The sequence below is a fragment of the Buteo buteo genome, chromosome 3 (assembly GCF_964188355.1).
Source record: "Buteo buteo chromosome 3, bButBut1.hap1.1, whole genome shotgun sequence".
Taxonomy (NCBI): Eukaryota; Metazoa; Chordata; class Aves; order Accipitriformes; family Accipitridae; genus Buteo; species Buteo buteo.
Genome location: NC_134173.1, coordinates 61052036 through 61074525, shown reverse-complemented (window position 1 = coordinate 61074525; position 22490 = coordinate 61052036). Strand labels below are relative to the sequence as shown.

Sequence of the window (22490 nt, the reverse complement as noted above, 5' to 3'; positions counted from 1 at the left end):
TATTACTCTTGTAGCTAAGAGCAATAAGAACAAAATGTGGTCTCTTCAGATCACAGAGAGAGTGCCTATCCTCTTTATAACCTGATCTCATTATGACATTATGACACTTCTTTTTCCATTGCTGCTCATTTTTGACACTCCTATCACTTGCCATAATTGGACTGATATGCATATTGCTTAGATGCAGCAATCCAGAAAGGCCCTACTTACATAAAGGTGTGTGTATGCTTATGTGTTTCTGTGAAGGAGTACATGTAAAAATATATCCATATATGTTCACACAAATGCACTTAGATATGTAATTACATGTTTGGGTGTAAAGAAGTTGTTATTATATAAACCAAATAGTGAAATAAATCTTTATAGTGTGCTGAAAGAACACATTTTGTAAACTATTATAATGTTAGGAGGTTTACTTAAACTTTATTATTTTCACATAATTTAAATTTACATTCTGAGGCATTCATACATTAGCTTCTTTTTCAAAACTCATTCTAGTCTGACTGTCCTTGTTCTGCTCCTTCCACTTGCAAATCTTCAGCTGGACTTTCTTAAGACAGAAGGTTAATTTTGTTGAAATATACACTTTTAAAACTCTAGCCAAATGGCTTTCCTATTTAATTAAAAAAAATAAACAAACTTGTATTTTGACCAGTCCTTTACATTTCACCTTTGTCTTGAAAAACAAAGAGAAATACTTTTTCTACCCTTTCTTGATGCAAATACTAAGACTTCCACAATATGTGTAGTTATTTGAAAGGTTTTTAATTTCTCAGGGCAAAACATTTACAGTACATGTCTAGAATCTTTACATCCTTTCTTTTTGGATTTCTAAGAAGAAGGGAACAGTTCTTACTAATATATGTTTCCTGCAGAGTGACACCTTAACATTACATCCATTTATCCCTTGCACAGTAGTTTATTTCTTTTTAATCTCCCATCTTCCTATCTTCGTATGACTTCTCTCTTATGATGTTTCATATGTGTGAGGTAATGCATTCTATGACTGTACACTAAAGTGTTCCTGTGCCATGGAGCCAGAGGCATAGGTGAAAAGAAAGAGATTTACAGACAAAGCAAATAATAATAACAACTATTATTTTTTGTGCTTTCAGGTGTTTTGTAATAACTTTTTCATATTATGTTTTATGATCGTGCATGTATACTTTAAAGAGTTTACTCCTGTTGTACAGGCATAGCTATGATGAGAATCTGTTGGATTTTTGTTATAAATAGTAGCTTATTAGGCTGAATTGAGATGATAGAAGTGAGAAATGCAAGTGCCATTCCTTATTGTAATGAAGTGTTTATCCAGAAGCCTAATTATGAGTATTTAAATGCTAGGGACATTAATCAGCAAACTGTGACTGGGGTACTAGTCACATTTGACTAATGAGTATACACTGTGCAGCAGGATATTGTACTCATATCCCGACATTGCATTGAGTTGATAGGTTGTCTCTTACAAAGATGCATGTTGTAAATACTAAAGCAGCTTTAGCTGTTCAAATAAGATAAAAAAGCATGTGTCACCTCTTATGTTAAAGTTTGTTTCACTCCTGTCTGCTTGAATGAGTTTTTGTGAGTCCTCCCTAAGAACAGACCTCACATAGCAATGAAGCCATCCAGGTTTAAGAATAGTGACTAGTTAAGTAGGAAAGAATCTTGGAGTGGTCTTACATGAAGCACAAAGTATTTTTTATTCATTTTCCTACAAATTCCTACTGTTTTCTCACACCAGGGAATAACCAGGTGATATGTATATATATCAGATAAGTTGAGCATCAAGAGGAAAGGTATTCAAGGAAAAAATAATATAAGCATCACCCTTATAAATTAAATTTAAATTGATCACTTTTCTGAGCTAAACGACCAAGCAAAGGCATTGTACATAATCCCCCCTTCAAATTTCTTTCAGTTCATTTCACTAAAAAAAAAGTCCTCACTTTTTTTTTTCCTTGGGTGCTTACTCATTTTTCTCATCTCCTTATTTTTCTGTTGTTTGTGGTGGTGTATGTAGTCTTTGAGCAACAAGTACTTATGAGAGGATTTCTGTTACACCTTTGGAGACTCGATTTCATCGTGTCTTGACTGGCCTGATAGGTGCTTTGCATTTATGGGGTCAATGGTTTTTTTACACTTTCTGTCTCCAGTATGCTTTTGATAAAGCAACCAAGAAAGCAGAGCAAGCCTAAATGATCTCTTTCCAAGATTGCTTCTGTTTTTTATGGATTAGTGGGAAAAACAAGTAGTGGAAAAAACAAGTTAATGCCTAGTAGCTTTTTAGCAACATATGATTGTGAGTTCATGTGGAAACTAGCAAAAAGAAAGAAATTTTCAGTTCTGCTTCTAGGCTTATCCTGCTTCATTTCCATAACTCCCTACTACTTTATTTCTGTGCTCTTTTCTATGTTGTTTAATAGGAGTGGGACATGGATGAAAGAAAACACATGTTTTGGAGGTTTAATTTGGCTTCTCATCTTTCACCAGATACCTTTAGATCTTTAGGCTCAGACTCATGGGACATAAATACTGAAATACAAAGGTCCTCAGTACATTGGCATTAGTCATGTATTCATGCCTTGAATGGATTTCACAAAGCTGAATTAGGCATCTAAGTGAATCAGAGAGAGAATTAGGAACATCTGAAGAGTCCTTGTAGGATCCTGCTGTTAATTGTTTCTTTTTAATTCTGAAAGGGTTTTTCAATAATCCATCAGAAAGTCCATTAAAGCAGTATGATTAATGTAAGGTCTGTCATGGCAAAAGAGAGAGAAACTACTGTCAAAATACCAAACAGGTGTTTGGGATGGCTGATACCATCTAAAACAAGGAAAGCAAAGAGATATCTAGCAGTATTGTCACACTGAGCTTTTCTTTGACAGAGACAGCACACATGCAGTCTCTAAACAGGCATTTTGCTTTATAGTGCTTTCTAAATAGGACTTCTAATTTTTTTTTTACCATAAGTTCTGCCACCACTTTAGACTGAGCCTCAACTGGCACAAAGCCACTGGAGTCTCAGAGCATACATAAGTAATTCTATCACTGCTTATAGATGATTTTAAGGGTAGACACTCAGAGTATGATTCTTTGATAATATAAAGTACCTTGATGATATTTGTGCCAAGTGGAATGGATATAATTAAAGAATGCATCAACATATCCTCTTAAACTATTTAATTTTTCCAAAAAGAATAATAATTTTGTGCTATAAAACAGTATATGCAAGTAATATTAATCTTTGCTAACAAACTATGTGTTTCTGGCTTTTGTTTCCTGCAATACAAACCAGCTCAAGGAGTTTAAACATACTGCTTATCTTACTAAGGCACTAACCTGAAATTCGATTATTGTATTAATTATATAGGATAATTAGTACTATTATATTGATACTGTAAAATAGATATGTGCAGAAATAATTAAAAGGTTATGACCAGGAAAGGAGCATCGTTTTAAAATATGGCTTACTTTGTATGGGTTTATTGAATTTGTTTTAAACGCTTCTTATATTTGTGCCTCTGTGTGTTTCCTCAATTCCAGATTTCAGACAGAACTCAATTATGATGTTTTAGAAGTTCATGATGGACCAAACTTGTTATCTCCACTTTTGGGATCTTATAATGGTACACAGGTCCCACAATTCCTGTTTAGCAGTAGCAATTTCATTTATCTTCTCTTTACAACTGACAACAGTCGTTCTAACAATGGATTCAAGATTCACTATGAAAGTAAGTCATTCTGAATTGTATTATTTGATTTCCCCATCAGTCATAAATATATAAAGGTGCAAAGCTGTCATCTTTGGTAAATTTCTGTTATTTCTCAAACTGAGAAAGATTTAGTGGTGTTAAACTGCAAAACAGATGCCCAGTAATTTCACTTAGCAATTTAATGTCATTCCTGTACTGCTCCATGCTTTAAGAATCAGAAAATGGGAATGGGAAGCAAATGCCTTTGTTCTGGACGTTGCTTTTATGTCTTGTTATTCTTATCTTCTGTACAATGCATTTTTTGTGTGTGTAAAACTGCACGAGATCAGGAACATTATGAAAATCTAAGCAAATACCTAAATTACTGTCCTGATTGATGTACGTGCAGCTCTAACTGAAGGTAATAGGATATGCAGGTTACATTAATGAGCTGAAAGTCAAGCTATGGAATTGCTTGCTTATGGATTTTTAGGGATCTAAAAACCTGCATATGTGATTTGTTCTGACATATAGAAGTATTCTTTTTCCCTTACTATAGTCATATAAACTACACAGCACAAAGCATCTGTTAGATTTCATACTTTACAAATTCTTAGAATTCATAAAAGTTGATAAATTATCATGTCATTTACTTTTTGTGTTTCTAAATATACCTTTTGTTGTAATAAGTAATATTCTCATGTGAAATAATATTTTTCTGTAATCACTAATTTGCTTAATAAAGGTCATGAGCACATTGTTATCTATCCATTTCTGTTTCATACTCCTCCTTGTTGGAACTACCACCAAGCAATTTTCAGATGTTCTTAATTTTTTACTTTATTTTTGACCATTTTCACTATTCCTGACCACTAATGATAAAGATATTAAATACAATCTATGTGGAGGTGACTTTGCCAGATAAAATTTGGGCTGATTTGAACTCCAGTGAATGTCAAGTTCTGGCTGTTTATCAAAAAAAATTCTATTATTATTCCAAAATTCTTTACTGTCCTAGCCTTCACCCACATACTTCCATTTGTGTCGTCTTCTACATTGTGAAGAAGTGACGATTTTGTTAAGTTCTCACCCATTCTGAGGTTTGAAGGATGGCTTTCCTTACACATCAGGAAAACTAGATTAATATTGCCAGCAGAGACCAGTAAATTCTTAAAATGATTGGCTAAATGAATAATGTTAAATGGTAGAAATTACACTTTGGGAATGTGAACAGCAAAAAGAGGAAAGCTGCACATATTACAAATACCCTTATATCAAACGATTTCAATTAAATAAAGTTGGAAAGGAAATCTGAAATTTCATTATAAATGAATTCTTCAATTTCATTATAAAATCCCTTTTTTTCCTAAAATTGATCCTCACCCCACAGTTCTATCTACACTAGTGAAGAATGAAATTTAGATTTGTACTACCAGAGAACATTGAAAATATACATCTTTACCATTTTTACACAAAATCAACCATTTTCAGTAGTTGCTTTTCTGCTTAACATCCTCTGTTTATAGATAGACATCTAGTATTAATTTTATTTTTGTTTAATTCTTACTGGTTCATCGTCTGATATTATCCAGCACAAGCCAATTCTGATTTCCCTTTTCTGGATAATAATAATGAGTAATGGTCCTCTATTCAACACTTCTCTCTTCAAATATCCTATTGAAAGCTGAAATCTTTTATATGTTTTCTTATTTTCTGTGCTAATTATTTCTTTCCACACTGAATTTCTTTGTAAGGAAGGATATTTTATGGCTTTTGTATAGGAATAAAGGAATAACACCCATAAAAAATCTTACATTGAATATTTCTTCTAATTTGCTAACTTCAGTAATATTCCTAGAGTTTTTTATTTCTTTCTTTTTTTTTTCCCTGATGCTTTTATAATGAAATTAAACTTCTCACTGGGAAATAATCTAAAAGGTTTAATTTTTTTAGCACAAATTAAAATTCTCTTTATCAAGTCAAATTCTCTTTATTCCTTTTTCTGCTATTCTTTATCTTCTAAGTATCTCACATATCAAATAACATTAGGTATGAGAATTATTTATGTAAATAATTGATCTGTGTAAATATTTCAAGAATAAATTTCAAAAGAAATAAAAAGCATTTTATCTAGGATAACAAAGTTTGATCAGGAAAAAAATAAAGGCTGGAAATCAGAATTTTGAGTGATCATCAAGGCTTTTCAACATCAGCATCAGGGACAAAATCACTTAATGTTACTGAGATAGGATCAAACTAAATATCCTGTAAATTATGTGTTTTTCTCTCCAACAGTGGCAGGATGCAATTCATTATCCATAACATCTTATAACAGTAACGCAGAGAAACATAATGCAAGGATAATTCACCGAAAATTTGTGATAATGAAGCCTTCACCCCCACCCACAGCACAGTGAATTACTTAAATTAATAAAAAACATTCTATAGGTTGTTTATTTAATGATTTTCTTTGTTTGTTTGTTTGTGTTTGGTTGGTTTTTTTGTTTTTTTTTCTCATCTAGGTGTAACTGTTAATACTTACTCTTGCTTGGATCCTGGCATACCAGTGCATGGACGTCGTTATGGACATGACTTCTCTATAGGTTCCACCGTCTCATTTAGTTGTGATCCGGGTTATAGGCTGAGTCATGAGGAGCCTTTGCTATGTGAAAAAAATCACTGGTGGAGTCACCCACTCCCAACTTGTGATGGTAAGGATGAATGGATAAAATACAGAGTACCTTAAAATATACACATTTTGCCAAACTATTGTTAGCCAAAATGAGTTAAATGTTGGAGCTTGTAAAACCTCTATTTTTAGGAAAGAAAGAATAGTCAGAGGAAATAAATGTTATATACTTCTGTTTGATGAAATATTTAGTAATAAAAGTAGAGAATAATATATAATTCTTTAAATCAGCAGATGACTGAAGATAGGTCTATCTGAATATATGTTACCATGAGCTGATTGCCAGTTAGCTCAAAGCATGCAAGGTTAATGTATATCTGCTTGGAAAGCACTTATTACAAGCTACAAATGTTTGTGTTTGGGTATCCATCTAGCGACACAGGTGTGCTGACATACAAAACATGACATGAGGTTTATTTATACCTGACTGAAAAACTGCATTTTCTCCTGTTTCATGTTGATCACTGCATTCCTAGCTTGTTAACAGAACTTGACAACCTCCAATCACTGTAGGAATTGATTAGGGCCAAATTATACCTGATGATTAAGTGTATGATTGGTAAACCAGACAAAAGTGGTATCGAGTAACATGTCATACCTTTTAGAGTCTCCACCATATCATTAACAAAGTCTGCTTGAAAAATTATCTAATAGTTTCAGTCATCTCTTGTTACCTAAATTTTTCATTTTAATCCATTTTCCCAGTTAGGGTGATATCAGTTATATTTAATATTGAGAAAGTATGTTGTAATGTTTATTAACTTGTGTATTTGAGATGTTTTCCTCTCAAAATATTTTTTTTTTCCTTTGAGCATGGTACACGCTTTTCTGGTGATAAAAATGTTATCAGGAATACTGTACTCACTTAATTCTAGAGTAGTATTTAATACTGAACTTACATGAGCTACATAATGCACATGACAGGATATCTTTCTAAAACAGTTCTTAGTATCTCAGGACACTGAGTTAGAAAGAAAAAGCTGAATTTGAATGAAGACTAACAAAAAAGCTCACTGAATCGTGTGATTTGCCATCTGGAAATATAGTCATTTTCAACTGTATTTCTTTCTTTTAAAAAATGGTAGGGGTTTTCTCAGCCTTCAGCTTATTTATTTAGCAAATGCTTTGGGTTTTATATTTCAGTAGGTTGAACGTATCAGTATATGATGATACTCAAAATTTGTGGTGGTAGAAAGGGGGGCAAATAATCACTTTCCTGAAAATGGGACTCTGTAGTTCAGCAAGCCTGTTTCCTAAGGGATTCTGCTTCTCAGCCAGGTTCTTGGAATGAAGAATTGCAGGGTTCCCACAGCTCACAGTCAAGGGGACTATATTTTGCTGAGTAGGCTGTAAACATAAGATACGTTTTCTGACGGTGATAGGTACTAGATGGTAACCATCTAAAACAAACAGTACTAACACACTCCCTATGAATACTGTCCTCTGCTGTGAAATAAAATTTCCTATTGTGATAACTTTCTTCCTCCAAGTAGTATGCAATTCATTAAGTAAATGAGATTTTTTTTTCTCCAGAGTACATTGCTAAATGGCAATTGTCCATTGAATAAATATGCTCTAAAAGCAGGTTTGAGTACATTTATTCTAGTAAATTTAATCAATTCATGGTTGAACTGATTTTAATTTGATTGCTGAATTTCTTCTCTGGTGGAATGTTTTTAAATAGGATCCAGAGTGCTTGCACCCCTAGGGAAAAAAAGAGCATTTGCTAAATGGGCTGTTGTTTGCATAAACTGCAAGTATGGGTTTGTATTAATCATGCTACTAATAAACACATTGGTCACTGTTCATTCAATACTCTGACATTTTCTGAGGAGCAGAGTTCTTTCTTGATTGTTCTTTTTAATAATGCATCTCTTTTTTAAAATTACATCATGTAGTGATATGCAGACAGACCGTGCTAATTGTGCAGGCAGACCATGACAACTTGTGAGTGTAAGTGTTTTGGTGGAGGAGAAGGGTGTAGAAAATGAAAAAAGTTTAGACTTCTTAGAACCAGTTCTTCCTCAAAGCAGAAGATTGTGTTGAAGGAATTCTTTGAAGGAATATAAGCTGATTTTTTTCATGAGGTGTTTGGATGTTACACAGATAAGCATCACAAAAAGCTTATCAGGGAAGTCACACTTCATTATCTACAGGAACATTTAGACAATACTGAGAATGATGTCTTAAAAATGAACAAGCAAACTGTTTCCTTCCCTAAAGCCTGGCCTAAGGGGGTGATTATGACAGGCTGCATAATTCATTCATATTTGAGTAATTGATATGCATGAAGGATTTCACAGGTAATTTCCTTAGTTTTGATTTTTATGTGTATCTATACAGATAAGGCGTGCACGCTGTTCCTCAGTGCACATATGTATTCTGTGTGTGTGTGTACACATACAAACACGAACACAGCTTTGTATATGCAGAAATATAGCAAAGCATTTCTGGGAAAAAAAATAAATTAGAGCTCTCTGACCTTTAAGGATAGTAGAATATATTTCTGTTCTTTAAAGATAAATATTTAAGGAAAATATTTTCAGAACCATAGAACAGTTATAGCTGAAAGGAACCTCAGAATGTCATCTAGTCAAAACCCATACCCCAAAAAGAGGGTCCAATCTGGATGTTAGATCAGGTTGTTCAGGATCCTACACAGCTGAGTTATATCTCCAAGGAGGGACATTCCAGTTCTTCTCTGAGTAAACTCTGCCATTGTTTGGCCACACAATAGGTATTCTTAACATCTACAGAGAACTTCCCATTTTCTGGTTACATCCATTACCTCTCATCCTTTCACTGTGGTGAAAGCTACTTGAATTTATACAGTACTTGAATTGCTTTACAGTTTTCAAGACAGCAACTCCACTATGTTAAAAAAAGTTATATAACCATAAAATTAAGGCTTCTTCAAAGAATGAAAAGTAAAACCTATGATCTTTATCAAACCATCAGTCTCTTTTCAAGAAATGAATTAGTCTGTAGACTGTTACGAAGATACGTTAAAAATCCTTCAATGTTGTTCAGTATGACCAATTTCTGGATACCTGTCTTGGCAAAATACTTTTTTATTTCTTTTCAAAAGAGGTGGCACTGATCAAGGCCTAGAATCTTGCCATATATTTTTTTCCTTCTTTGGTTCATGGGTTAAGAGCTTTTTTATCCACACAGACCAGAGATAAATAATTGGTATTACTGTGTACATTTATTTATTTTGAAATAGTTCATCTGAAGATGTAATTTGGTCTATATACCATAAACATGGGACACATTACCTAGGAAAATAAACATACAAATAAATAACAGCCATTCTTTTTGAACAAGAATATGAATAGGCCATTCCTAGCTAACATCTACATGTGATTCACTGCATACCTATCTATCTGGACAGCCCTGAATTTCTTGACTGTAATATCCCAGTGCTTAATGAGTAAGACAAAATTTTGTCTTATCATGTCCTTTCTATATGAATATTATAACAGAATTTTGCTTTTAAGCTTTGAATGTATGTAAGAAAACCTATTCCACCCAATATATGAAGTATTGTATTAATCCCATTAAAAATGACAGGAAAATTATGTAAAAATTCAATACCTAATTAAGAGTGTAAAGTGCTTTTTATTCCCTTCATCATAACATGAAATTGAATGCTAATACATAATAATTCTTATCCATTATTTGAATAAAAAATAAATATTGTCATTCCACTTGGTCTTCATTTATTTAAGAAAATTAATAAATAGCAAGAAAAATGTTCAAGCAAGATGGAAAACATTTAACATTTATATTGAAAACACCTAGCTGTCCAAATGAATTAGCAAATATGATTTGTGCAGTAGCATGAGGAACATATCCAGGAAATATCGCAGAGGTGTTATGTCATTTCTGTTAAGACATCTCTAATCTAAAAACAATGCTTTTATTAAAATACAACTGTTAAAAAACCTGCTACAAATATTCAGTGTGGTAGATGCCAGAATTGGAAATGGATAGAATGTCGTGGTCTGTTTTAGATTTAAATAAGAAGGTAAAAATACAAGTTTATCTTGTGAGTAATCTAACCTACACTAGTTTCTATTAAGTTAGTCTCTTGTGTAATATAACTCAAGCCCAAGGTTTCGTTCCAGAAGCTGACTATTATAATTTGCTGTCCATATTGTTATTTACTTGTTACTACTTGACTGCATTTCATTTTAAGACACATTACATCTTCTGTAATTAGGGAAGACAGATGCTGACGTTTCTTGGTCTATGAAGCACAGTATATAAGATTCAAATTCTAATTCACTGTTTCAGTAATTTTTAACTATGTATTTCCTTTTTATTATCAAATTACACAGTAAATGAAAGTCACCTTAGAATTAGATTTTTAGTTGGAAGTTGGAGTTAATTAAGTAATTAATGTAATGGGGCCTCTGTGTGTTTGTGCACATATATACTTGTATTTAGATTTATATATACACAAACACATCTATGTATAAATAGGTTTACCTTCTTTTCACTCTGTGGTTCTTGCTAAACTAGCATATGTTATTAGTCTTTCTTGATGATGCTTGAAACCATTTGTAAAACTTATCATTATTACTAATCAATTATAAATGTATGTTTTCTCTTCCCATCATCTTTGAAAACAAATAGTTTTCATTTATTTGTACTTGCAGCAAGCTGGCCTTACTGAAAAAAGTAATTTTTTTTCTGAAGGCTTCTGTTCTTATGTGTATTTTCTCTTTTTTTTGAGAAAAATGAGATACATCATTGTATGTTAGTTTCTGAGTTGTGGTTGGTGACCTATGGCTAGTCTCTTGAAAAATCTTTATACATCAAAATGGTAGGTGATATAATTAAAAAATGTGGAAAATACTGTTCGTTTCCCAGTTATCACCATCTTCAATCAGGGTAAGAAGGGACAACGATACAGGGTTTTTTTACTGCATTGCTAGTGAACACCATATGTAGAAATACACAGACACATGCGTTATATATATCTGTATTATTTTCGCTTGCTTTACCAAAATAACAAATGCATTCTTTTGATAGTTTTCTGTCCTTCTTGGATATGGTGACTCCCTTCTTCTAGCGTGCAGTTTTCTCATGTTATTGCTATACCCTTCATAACTCTGAGACTGACTTGTGTTACATCAAAATAAATCAGTTTTAAATACGTAGTGAACCTTATTCAAAGACCTCAGATGACAGAGAACATAATTAGTGGTTCGTGAGTTTTATTTCGTGGTGTAAAAAGCAAAATTTAAGAGGTAAGAGGCTTTTCTGTGAATAAGTATTAAGTTAGCTATACAGGCTGACCTCTGCAGTAGGACATTATACAGACTGACTTTTGCAGCAATAAAATATAAATATGTTAAAAATAGAACAGAGGACGTGAAAAAAAAGGAAAAAAATCTATGAACAAAAATGTCACAATCTAATGTGAAGTGTCCTAGCAATATGCTTGTGTAACAAAGCTGCTGTGACAAGAAAGAAAGGTAAGTACTTGCAATTGTAAATGCAGTGGTTATAGAGGTGGAAAACGTATCTTACAGAAGTAGATTAAGAAAACCTGTGTCATTTAACTGACCCAAAGTCAGAGATACTAATGTATTTGCCAGCCTTCCAAAGTCCCCAAGAGGGAAAAGAACATAATGACAGTTTAGCAGAAGAACAAATGAATAAAAATGGACCATGAATGAATTTGGGCTAGAAATTTTGAGACTATTTCTAGTATTGGAAGACTAATTTTCTGTAACAGTTTTATAGTAGCATGAAATATGGCCTGAAATGGAACTTGAAAATTACATGAATGACACAAGTCAAGTGCTCGCATTACAACTATTCGTGTATTTCAGGGATGAAGCGTGGCCTGCATCTCTCCCGCTGAGACACTTATGAGTAGCCTGAATAAAGGTTCTAAAATTGCTTGGGCCAAAAATTATTTTCAAACTACATAGGGCCATTTTCTAAGCTAGGTTTGCTTGCTGTCACTCTTCCTTATGACTGGTCATGTTACTGAGCAAAATGAATGCAGTTATGACCATTTATAACAAAAGAAAGTGTAAGTAATCAACCCAACACTGTAAGGATTTATTTCACCCAAACAACTGGCTTAGCCACTGAACTCCACTGTTAAATTTCAATCTTCATTCACAGTTATCCAAAACTTGCTTTTTAAATTGTCACATCATTTCTGATCACCACAGTGCTGTAGACGGATGTTATACTATACATCCAGGTATCTATCTGTGCTTCATACAGTCACTTCTATATTTTGTTCTCATTATTTTTTGTTCTTTTTATTTTTATTATTTTATTTCTCACTATTCTGAAAACATAGTAATGGAGGGAAAAAAATTAGGCATGTCTTGACTCAGCTTCTCTGTTTGCATAACAAAGAAATTATTAATTAGTGTGTTAGCAACACAGTATTCCATTTTCTGCATTAGAACACCCAGATAGCGCTTCAGTTATTTGCTTATATATTCACTCTACTTTTAGTCTTTGCTAGCCTCCATCTCTGTATAATCAGATAAAGTGAAAGAAAGGTTCCTTGTAGAATCTGGAAAAATGTGTGGAGTTTATCTTCTGCTGTTTTTATTTTCATGTGTTTCTGTTTTCCTTTGCATTCTGAAAAAATGTCAGATACTAGTAGTGATATTATATGCTTGGGCTGTTTGCCATCTTATCAGGGCCAGTGCACATTTTATATTTCAGATCTGTCAACTTGGCTTTGTTTTGTAAAATGCTGGTCCCTTGATGCCTTTTTTTGCCATCTGCTAGCCTTCACAGTGTTACACTGAGTGCCTGATGGCATGCCATGGATGTTTTGTCACCATTTGCATTTCTGAAAGGCTTTCCAAACACCCATTGTAAAATACATTTGTTTGAGCTGTTTTCCATGATTATAAAAACTGATTGCATTTTCTTATTTAATAGGCATGACCTAAGGTATGGACAACGTATGTAGTTACCATCAGAAGCTCCAATAACATGCTGTCATAGCTGCGATTCTGTTTTACTGATGTCTAAATATAACAAGATCGGGTGATAAGTGGACAATGGTTACCTTCATTGTCTCTTCAGAGAAGTGAAGAGGAAAATTAGTATGCTGGGAGGTTATTTCCCTGTGGCAACAGTTATGAGATTGGGTGGTTGTAGTCCTAGAATGTCCTGTTTCAGCCTATGGTACTGGATCTGCAAATTTCCAGCTTACAACTAGGCCAAAAAGGATAGAAAGTTGGCAGGAGAAATAGCTCACACAAAGAAATCATGAGGCTACCCAGACAAATAAACATGTTTAAAACAGAAATGTGGTTAGTTAGAACAATCAAACAAATTTAGCTAGGCAAAATAGGGTGATCTTCATCCTAGGATATAGGATGAAGTTCCATTTCTGCTTTATAAGATAACTGTAATTAAATGTATACTTTTTATTCAGCGCCTTAAAGACAGTGATGGCGTGCAATGCAGTAACCTCATTATGAAAAATTTATGAAAACATTCCTCAGTGCTACCGAAATGTCTGAAAATGCATGTATTTCCTTGAGACAAATATCTTCTTATGTACAGGGTAAGACAGAAGGTACATTCTGGATATTCTCTAGATTCACTGTATGGCTTATCCTCAAATCAGTTTTGAATGTACTTCTACAGGCAGAAAATAATGACCGGTCAACATATTAATTCTCAAATAAATAGCATTAATAGCAAAAGCAAAGAGAGGTATAACTTTCATGATTTACTCCATCAATGTGTAGCAGAAATTGTCATAAGTAGGATAAACAGCAAGATACAGTAGAATAATTGGCACGATGTAACAATTACACCACCTTTCTCCTGAAGAAATATGAAGATGTTTGAGCACCGTTCATATACTGAAAGGCCAAACTTCTCCCACCTTTACGATCCATACTGCTGAGTGCTATGTTGGTAGCTTCTGCTGATGTTACAGGAGGAGTAGGAGCAGTTAAAACCAGGCAGTGCAGGTGGGGCAGCCTCTCTCAGAAAGAGGTATTGCTCCTCCAGCCTGTCACCCTCGCTGGGGTGACAGCAGGCTGGGAAGAACAGACATGAGCAATAGGTGAGCAACAGCTTATACAACAAGGGGGAGAGGGATTGATAGTTGTATTGACTGGAATTGCAGACAAGTAACTGCCATTTACCTATCTCCCAAACTGCCTTTCAACGGCTTTAGTGTCTGCTAAAGAGAAAACCTGATTGTTAAACGTGGGAATGCTGCATACTGACTTAGGTTAAGGTGCAGGCTCAGAGAAACTATGGCTGACACCAATAAAAATTCTGAAAGCACACTGGTTGAGAGCTTGACTACTTAAGGCTGAAAAGGGACAGTTTGTGTTAATTACTTTGGAAGAAATGCAATCAACTTTTCTAAACCAGCCTATATTATTTTACTTAAATCTGGTGGCAGTAACATAGTTTACTGGTTTTTTTGTATCCTGGAATATTTCTACAAAATAGTTTTGGTAATGCATACAAATGGGCTAAGAAAAATGAATGGAATAGATGTTTTTTATCTTGATGAAAAAAAAAAGCAGAAATACTCATTTGTTTTATAATGCATGCCCTTCTGAGATAATCTATATTCAGAGAACTACGATGTAATAACTTTTCTTGGTACTGAGTTTTAACCATTGTTATTGATAAAAGATAATTCTAAGGTATTAAAGCTTCTTCATTACTAAAAATTACTCAATTAATTTAGTATTTCAAAAGCTCTGGAATGGAAAATTCACTATTAAAATGTAATAGTGAATTATGAGGATATTTATGCCAGTGTTGTAATGATTTAATTTTTGTATTTTGTATTAATTCAAGCTGTAATTTAATTTTTATATTGCTTAACTACTGATTACCTTTACAAAGTCACTACTGATACTATAGAAAGACTTATATTGGCAATTGTCATTATCACTTGCATTATAGATATAGATGCATATCCAATAATTAGACACAAGAAAGCATGTCATGCTTCCCTGCAATAATATTTTCAGTCAGTAATTCTTCAATAGCAAGATCCACTCTATGCCATTTTAAGTCTCCAGCCTTAGCTTCTGGCTAAAGTGATATTGCTTGGCTCTGTATCTTCTACCTTCATCTTCCTGCTGAACTTGTGACTTTCACAGAGTTTCAAGAAAATGTGAAAAAAACAGCTAAGGAAACTCGCTTTTTATTTTCTTAGTACCTATTAAAACACATCTTAATTATTCACTGATTCTATTTCCTTTCATTTTGTGCAAAAATGGGCTATAGTTATATGTGAAATTGCTAAATCATTTGACCAACTATTTTTAAGTAATTTTAAAGCTAGAAGATTTTAATGAATTGTTTTCTTATATTTTCTCTCATTTGTAAGTTTTATATTAATTATTTTATTATTATTTTATTTGTTATTTCTAGCTCTATGTGGTGGAGATGTTAGAGGACCTAGTGGAACAATTTTATCCCCTGGCTATCCTGATCTGTATCCAAATTCACTGAATTGTACATGGACTGTGGATGTTACCCATGGAAAAGGTAAATAAATCCTTTTATCTTTTTCCACCTTTTTTTTTATAATATGTAAGTCCAGTACTGTGCTACACAAACAGATCTAGGTTAGCAGCAATGAACTAGGAACTGAGTGGCTCATTTTTGGTTTTGCTTATTTTTATTGTAGTAATTCCTAGAATTCCAGAGGTAGACTAGGCCCCGATGCTTTCTGCAGAATGAAAAGTCCCTAAAAGTTTATAGTCCAAGTAACAGATAGTTGGACGAGTGCACAATAATTCATACAGGTGAAAGAGGATGAATGCTTTTTCTGTGTTGATGAGGAAATGCCTTATCTTAGAGATTAGCTGGAAGTAGTTACTGATATTTAGACTTGGTATTGACAGAAGAGTCTGAAGTGAAGACTTAAGTGAATATATTATTCTTATTATGGCATAAAAAAAGAAATTAAGTTAATGAGAGGGGAGTTGTTTAAAAGATTGCTTATTATGCTAAATTTTACATTATCACTAGCTGTCAACAAGGAAATGTCAGAAAGAAAAGTCCTATTCTTTTGAAGAAAAGAAACTGTTTCAGCTTACTAAGACACATTTTCAGGGTGGCAGCATATAAATGGCAGTTTAATATGCATTTATGGATTGAATAAATAATATATATTAGAAATAAATGTAGAGGGAAAAATGATAAATAATGGAATCCTGTATAAACATTTAGGGAGGTAAGAAATAATTATATAATGACTGATCACAGAAGCTGAGGGACAGGAGACCTTTAAGAAAAGGGTGGTTATTTGTTGAAGGCAGATTACAGGATAAAGACGTAATAGTGGTTTTAACTCTTCTCTGAGAAAGGACCTTAGTAAGAGTTATTTCTAATAAATATAAGACACACAGGAGTGGTTAGAAAATGCTTAGGGCAGAAATGGAATTTGGGATTTCCAGGTAGCAAGATTTCCTTGAAATAGTCCTAGTTGATTTCAGATGAAAAGTTTGGGGACTAGATGAGAAGGGATGGGTCAAATTTTTAGATTTTTGTGCGTATTTTATTTTAAATATAGGAGTGACTGCATGGTACTGTTGTAATGTGAGTGGAACAAGCTAGAGAAGCATAAGAATTTAATGTTAAGGAAAGGAAAGAAATAGAGATAGGTGTCATAAGACAAACTGAATATAAATAGGGTGAGGTGATACGAACATAAAAAGCAAAACTGCATATGTAACACTGGAAAGAATACAGAAAAAAGAATGAAAAGGAGAAGAAGGAAAGCAAGTTCAATTCTGATTTTCATCAGTTTTCTCTGTGAGGCATGAAAAATGTGACAAAGTACTCTGATGGTATATTCCTCTAAGAAAGAGTTATTGATAACATAAAAATAAGACTTCCCTCACAGAGAATTGTGCTGATCTGTAGTCCCCTTGCTCTATTTTGTACAAATAGTGTGATAGTTCCTCATCTAGATGTTAAGTCACTCTGACTGGATGTCCCATTTAAAACTCCTTAAAGTGTTAAAGTGGCAAAGTGTATCTCTCAAAATTATTGCTCCAGCTATTCCACAGTCTCTTTTTACTACCAAATGATGCCATTGTGTCAATATAATTTGCTTGTAAGTATCCACAGTGAAAAAGCATTCTGAAATTACTGAGCCTACATCAGATGCTACATTCGTCCTTGTTACCTCGAGGTATGATGCACAGCTTTTAGAGTTGCAGGAATATAAGGTACTGTGGATCTTTTGCAAAGGAGAAAGTATGTGGGAAGAATATAACTTCTTCTGGATAAGCAAGAAAGACTGACAGAAAGTGTAAGAAAACTGTTAGCCCTGTAGTAATTTAATTTGCACCCTATCTGAAAAGCCTTTGGATAACCAGCCTAAGCTTTATAATCTGGTCATTGAAGAGAAATAGCAGAGATAGATAAGAGTTTAGCTTCACAGAGTAACACATGACTGAAAATTATGTAAATTACACAGTAAACATGAGACCAGATGAAGCCATATTTTTCAGGATTCTTGAAAGACATTTTATTAACACTTTCATCTTCCTTAAATTAAAAATGGGATTATGGAGGAAAGTACATGGAAAAAAATTTTTTTTAAAAATTAAGTAGACTTTTTGTTATTTATCTTTTATCTTGAACCCTCAGCTAGAGAAGTACTTAAAAATTGGGACAAATAAAAGCAGAAATTCTCAATGTGATTACATTTTATGTGAGGCTATTGAAAAAAACACCACATATGTTGAGACTCCTGAGGAAACAAATATACAGAAAATATACAGGGAAAGAGAGTAGTAGTATGAACATACGCATATATAAGCACATACACACACTGATACATGTATATATACACACACATATATCGATATAAGCACATTCTTATTTGTGTCAGTAAGTTTTATATTATCTTACGGAAATGTTACTAAGAAAAAAAACATATTAAGTATGAATGCTATGTTGTAATTTGACTTGGGCATTTTGATTCATGCTGCTGAAAGGTCTTCTGGAAACAATTGAAGAGTGAGGATTTGCTGTGAGTAGGAAATAGGAAATATTATATGAACTTCTTATATTTTGTTCTTGTTGGCAAAAAGGTGTTAATACTTTAAGCTCCTTCTGTAGTACTGCATGAGGAAGATAGCTCTCCTTTTATGATAATAAGTCACAGGCTTACTTAAATTAAATTTAAACTTCTAACAGGAAAGTTCTATGTCTGAGTAAGATAGTCCATTGGGCCACTTCTGTATTTAATGGACAAATGCATATATCTTCAGGATACAAGTCATCTCACCCTGAAAAAGTATCTAAAGTAGAGGGAATGAACCATCCTCTGAAGGTGCCTATTCATCTCTATCATCTAATGTCCAGTGGGTTTATATAGCGCCCAGATGAATCATCCATGGGGAGACGGAGTGACTAAGTTTTAGATAGTTACCATTTGGGAAAATTAATCCCGTACACATAAATGGGTTATTTTAAAGTGAGGGAGATAACCTTTGTTCTGGAAATCTCATTTTCTGCTCTATTTCATGTCTAATATAATTTCAACTTCAGAATCTCAAGGAGTATCTTCTACTGGCCATTAATTAGTGATATGATCTTTTAAAAATAATTAAAGTTTTCTTTTTGGACAAAATTTGGTAGTTCAATGTCAGACTGCCAAGAAAATGTATATAACTTGTAGCTCCAGAATGCTGTGGGGTATTTTTTTAAACACACATCTTTATGTTGCAGCTTCATAATGCTGTTACATAATAGCGGTCCATTAAATGCATATGTTTAGTTAAAATATGTATTTTACATCTGGATATGTTGTATTGTTAAGAAAAAGTTTCTGTACTATCTTAAATAACATAATCTGCAATATAAATATATATATTTAAATTTTACTGTTCATTTCTGTCTAAAATTACAGAATTCTGTAATGATTTTTCATTTATGTTCATGTGGACCACATGATTTTGAATGTCCATCAAAACGTGATATTATTTTATTGTATTTTTAAAAATTTTGTTAACTAGGGAGTGGAACATGCACTTTAAATACAGTTAAATTGGTATTATTTATGAAGAGGAAAGGAAGCATCTATCATGACAATAATTATTGTATTTTGCCTGTGGTTAGCATGCAATTCAATATATGGTGAAGTGAAATTTGTGGAGCATCAATGATATATTTTAAACCATTTACTAATAGAACAGTTAATTTACCCATCCCCCAACAGTCTGGATTGTAATATTGAGAAATGACATTAGAGTGTTTTGTCTTCCTGTCTTCATTTCAGATTTTAAATACTCCCCTTATAAAGAAAGTGGCATGTGAGGCATAATGAGGAGGAATCTACCTGAACTTACCATTTAAAATTCTTCTCTGGAGAAGACACAATCTGTCACACAGCATATATTAATGTGATTAAAATATTTTCTGAAGAAAACTAAATTGTACAGCTACTGCTGGGATATACCTTGGGGTTTTGCTTAGAAATGTCATGGCAATCTTGAAAATTGATTGAAACATTCCCTTGAGTTAAACCTTGAGTTTGGTGTTTGAACAATACTCAGTGAAGCTCAGCTGTGATTCACAGGAATTCCATTATTTTGGGTTACTACCATAAAATCTTCTTTGGCATTTCTGATTTTATTGTTGCAGTATACATGCATGTGTAAAAAGGGCCAAAATTAATTTGGAGTGCAGTAAATGCCATAAATACGGCCTGAATTTCAGCCTCATTCTGTATATATCACATTTTTCTCCTAAGAGCTAACTTTTCATGTCAGATCAACACTGTCTCTTATGTAAAAACTATGATAAAAAAGTTAAACCATTTAAGAGTTTATCAATCTCAAAGCTAAATTTTTAGGCATTAGCTCAAAAGATATGTAAACTAACCTTGATTCCAAAATTCAGTGTGATTTTTGCCAATTTATTGCCACACAATCTAGGATAATAAATAGGATGCTCAAAGCACATGAATGGCTTTGCTCATATAATTATTAAATTAAGAATTTTTAAAATCCAGAATATATATCTTGGATTATCTAGTTTTGTCCTATGCATAAAACACAATCCCATCCTGAAATTTCTCTATCAGTGCTAGTAAGCAAGGGTGTGTTTATCAGGATCTGCAAGCTACAGCAAGTCGGGGGGGGGAGGGGGGGCAGGTGTGGAGCAATAAGAAGAGAAGAAGGTATCTGCTTGAAAAAGCTGAATAGTTCTCCAGTCTCTTTGAAGGGAAGCACACTCTAGAGGTCTCTAAAATCCAAGGAATTACTCTTGTTAATTCCATTTGTGTCTCCCTCTGACAGCAAGACTAAGCATGTATTCCAAAGATGCCAATATGTGCATAGGCATGTATGGCTGGTCACACAGACTAAAATGGACAGAGATAAGTGTCTTTATTGGCACACACAGAAACACCAACAGCACCAAAACAGACATGAACACCACAGGCAGCCAAATCCTATTTCAGCTGGGCTGATAGCAACAGGAGTTTGCTAGGAGTTACACAGACTCACACATGCACACGCACATAGCCCCACAACCTTCCAGGTCCTGGCCCAGCACTCGGCCCCCAGATCCCACTCCCTCCAGGTGCTGCCTCCTTGTGACTGATGGCCCTTTTTCCAGGTGTTGGCCCCTGACCTCATCCTGCCCACCAGGCAGCCCATCCTAATGTTCACTAGTGGTCACGCATGTGCTCACACTCTGGACAGAGGACACACTTATACACTAAATAGTCAGGAACAGAGTTTAAAAAGAACAGAGGACAGGCTGTGATGGTTAGGTTCAGGGATTAGTAAGAGAGGCTTAACCCTCTCAATTTTCCTGAACTTTTTTCTCCCTTATCCACCATGATCCCTCCCCTTACCTGCCTTTGGCCCTAAACATCTCACAAAAAGTTTTGCAGTCTCCAAATACCATTTAAAAATCTCATATTAAGTTTTACATAATCTCACAAATTCCCTCAAATACTCCACAGTAAATTTCTAATTTCCATGAGACTCAAGATAATCTTCTTTCCCCCATTCTAATCAGTTACTAAGTTCTGGTTGAACTGCTACAAGATTACAGTGATACATTCAATGGCCCATCAGTCATAAACTTAAGAGTTCCGGTCTTTGTTAGAGTCTCCACTAAATACTGTTCAGTAAAGCTTCTGTATGCATGTATATAATTTATTACTTCCCTCATTTCTTGTCTTTGCTTGCTGTACTGAAATGTCCTTGACTAGGTATCCTCATAAACCAAGTGTCCTTACTTTCCAGATACCCTTACAAGCTGTATTTACTAGGTGTGATTGAGTTGCATTAACATAAATGTCTAATGCCATTTGAGACAACCTCAGGTATCCAATGTATTGTAAAAAATACTACACGAGAACTGTACTGAGAGCTCCTAAAGCTGCGCTTGAAGTCTAGGAAAGATAACCTCCAACACCTAAAGGGGCATGAGGTTCCTATGTTTAAACAGCTAAGTCAAGCACAGTATATCTAGCTTTAGTCTTGGACTTTGTTACCATTTGGGAACTTCCTGCAGGGTGGAGGAAATAGAAAGGGCAATTATTTGTTTGATTTTAGATTAAATTATGTCTACTATTAAAAATATGTTGTCCATGAGAGCAGGCAAAGATCATTAATCTTCATATACTATGTTAATCTTCAATCACGAGTGCATCTTCCTAAGCATTACATCATTAGATATATTTTACAGAGCCTGATTCATTGGTTTATAACTTACACAATAAAACCGAAAATGTTATTACACTAGAGGTCTCAATAACCACTTAAGCTAGCTAATGTCTTCTCCTGTTTCTTTTTCTTGACTTTTCTGTGCATTCTACCCAAAGATCATGGTCTAACTCTTAGTTACAGAAATGCAGAAAAAGTAATTTAATTGTCTGCCTTGACTTTTAAGTCTTTTTATTGCTATTGTGTTCAAGGATATATCTTCCTTTATAGATGTGTGATTTATATCTGATGGTTTTCAAAGAAACATACTGTTGACATATGCCACATCTTATTAAGAGACCTCCCTTTTTGGGGGAGGAGGTGCTGCTATTACTGTATGTGCCATTAGAATATAATGTTATTTATTTTATAACCTTTCCTTTCACT

General features: G+C 33.8%; 1 protein-coding gene across 3 annotated transcripts in view; it reads left to right on the top strand.

The window, feature by feature from the left end:
• Positions 1–22490, top strand: part of CSMD3 (CUB and Sushi multiple domains 3) — a 749348-nt gene that overhangs the window by 449139 nt on the left and 277719 nt on the right. For all 3 annotated transcript variants that reach the window (XM_075024389.1, XM_075024388.1, XM_075024387.1), the window contains 3 exons: positions 3544–3731; positions 6215–6403; positions 15793–15909. In XM_075024389.1, coding sequence (XP_074880490.1) covers positions 3544–3731; positions 6215–6403; positions 15793–15909 — 494 coding nt within the window. The remainder of the gene's footprint in view (positions 1–3543; positions 3732–6214; positions 6404–15792; positions 15910–22490) is intronic.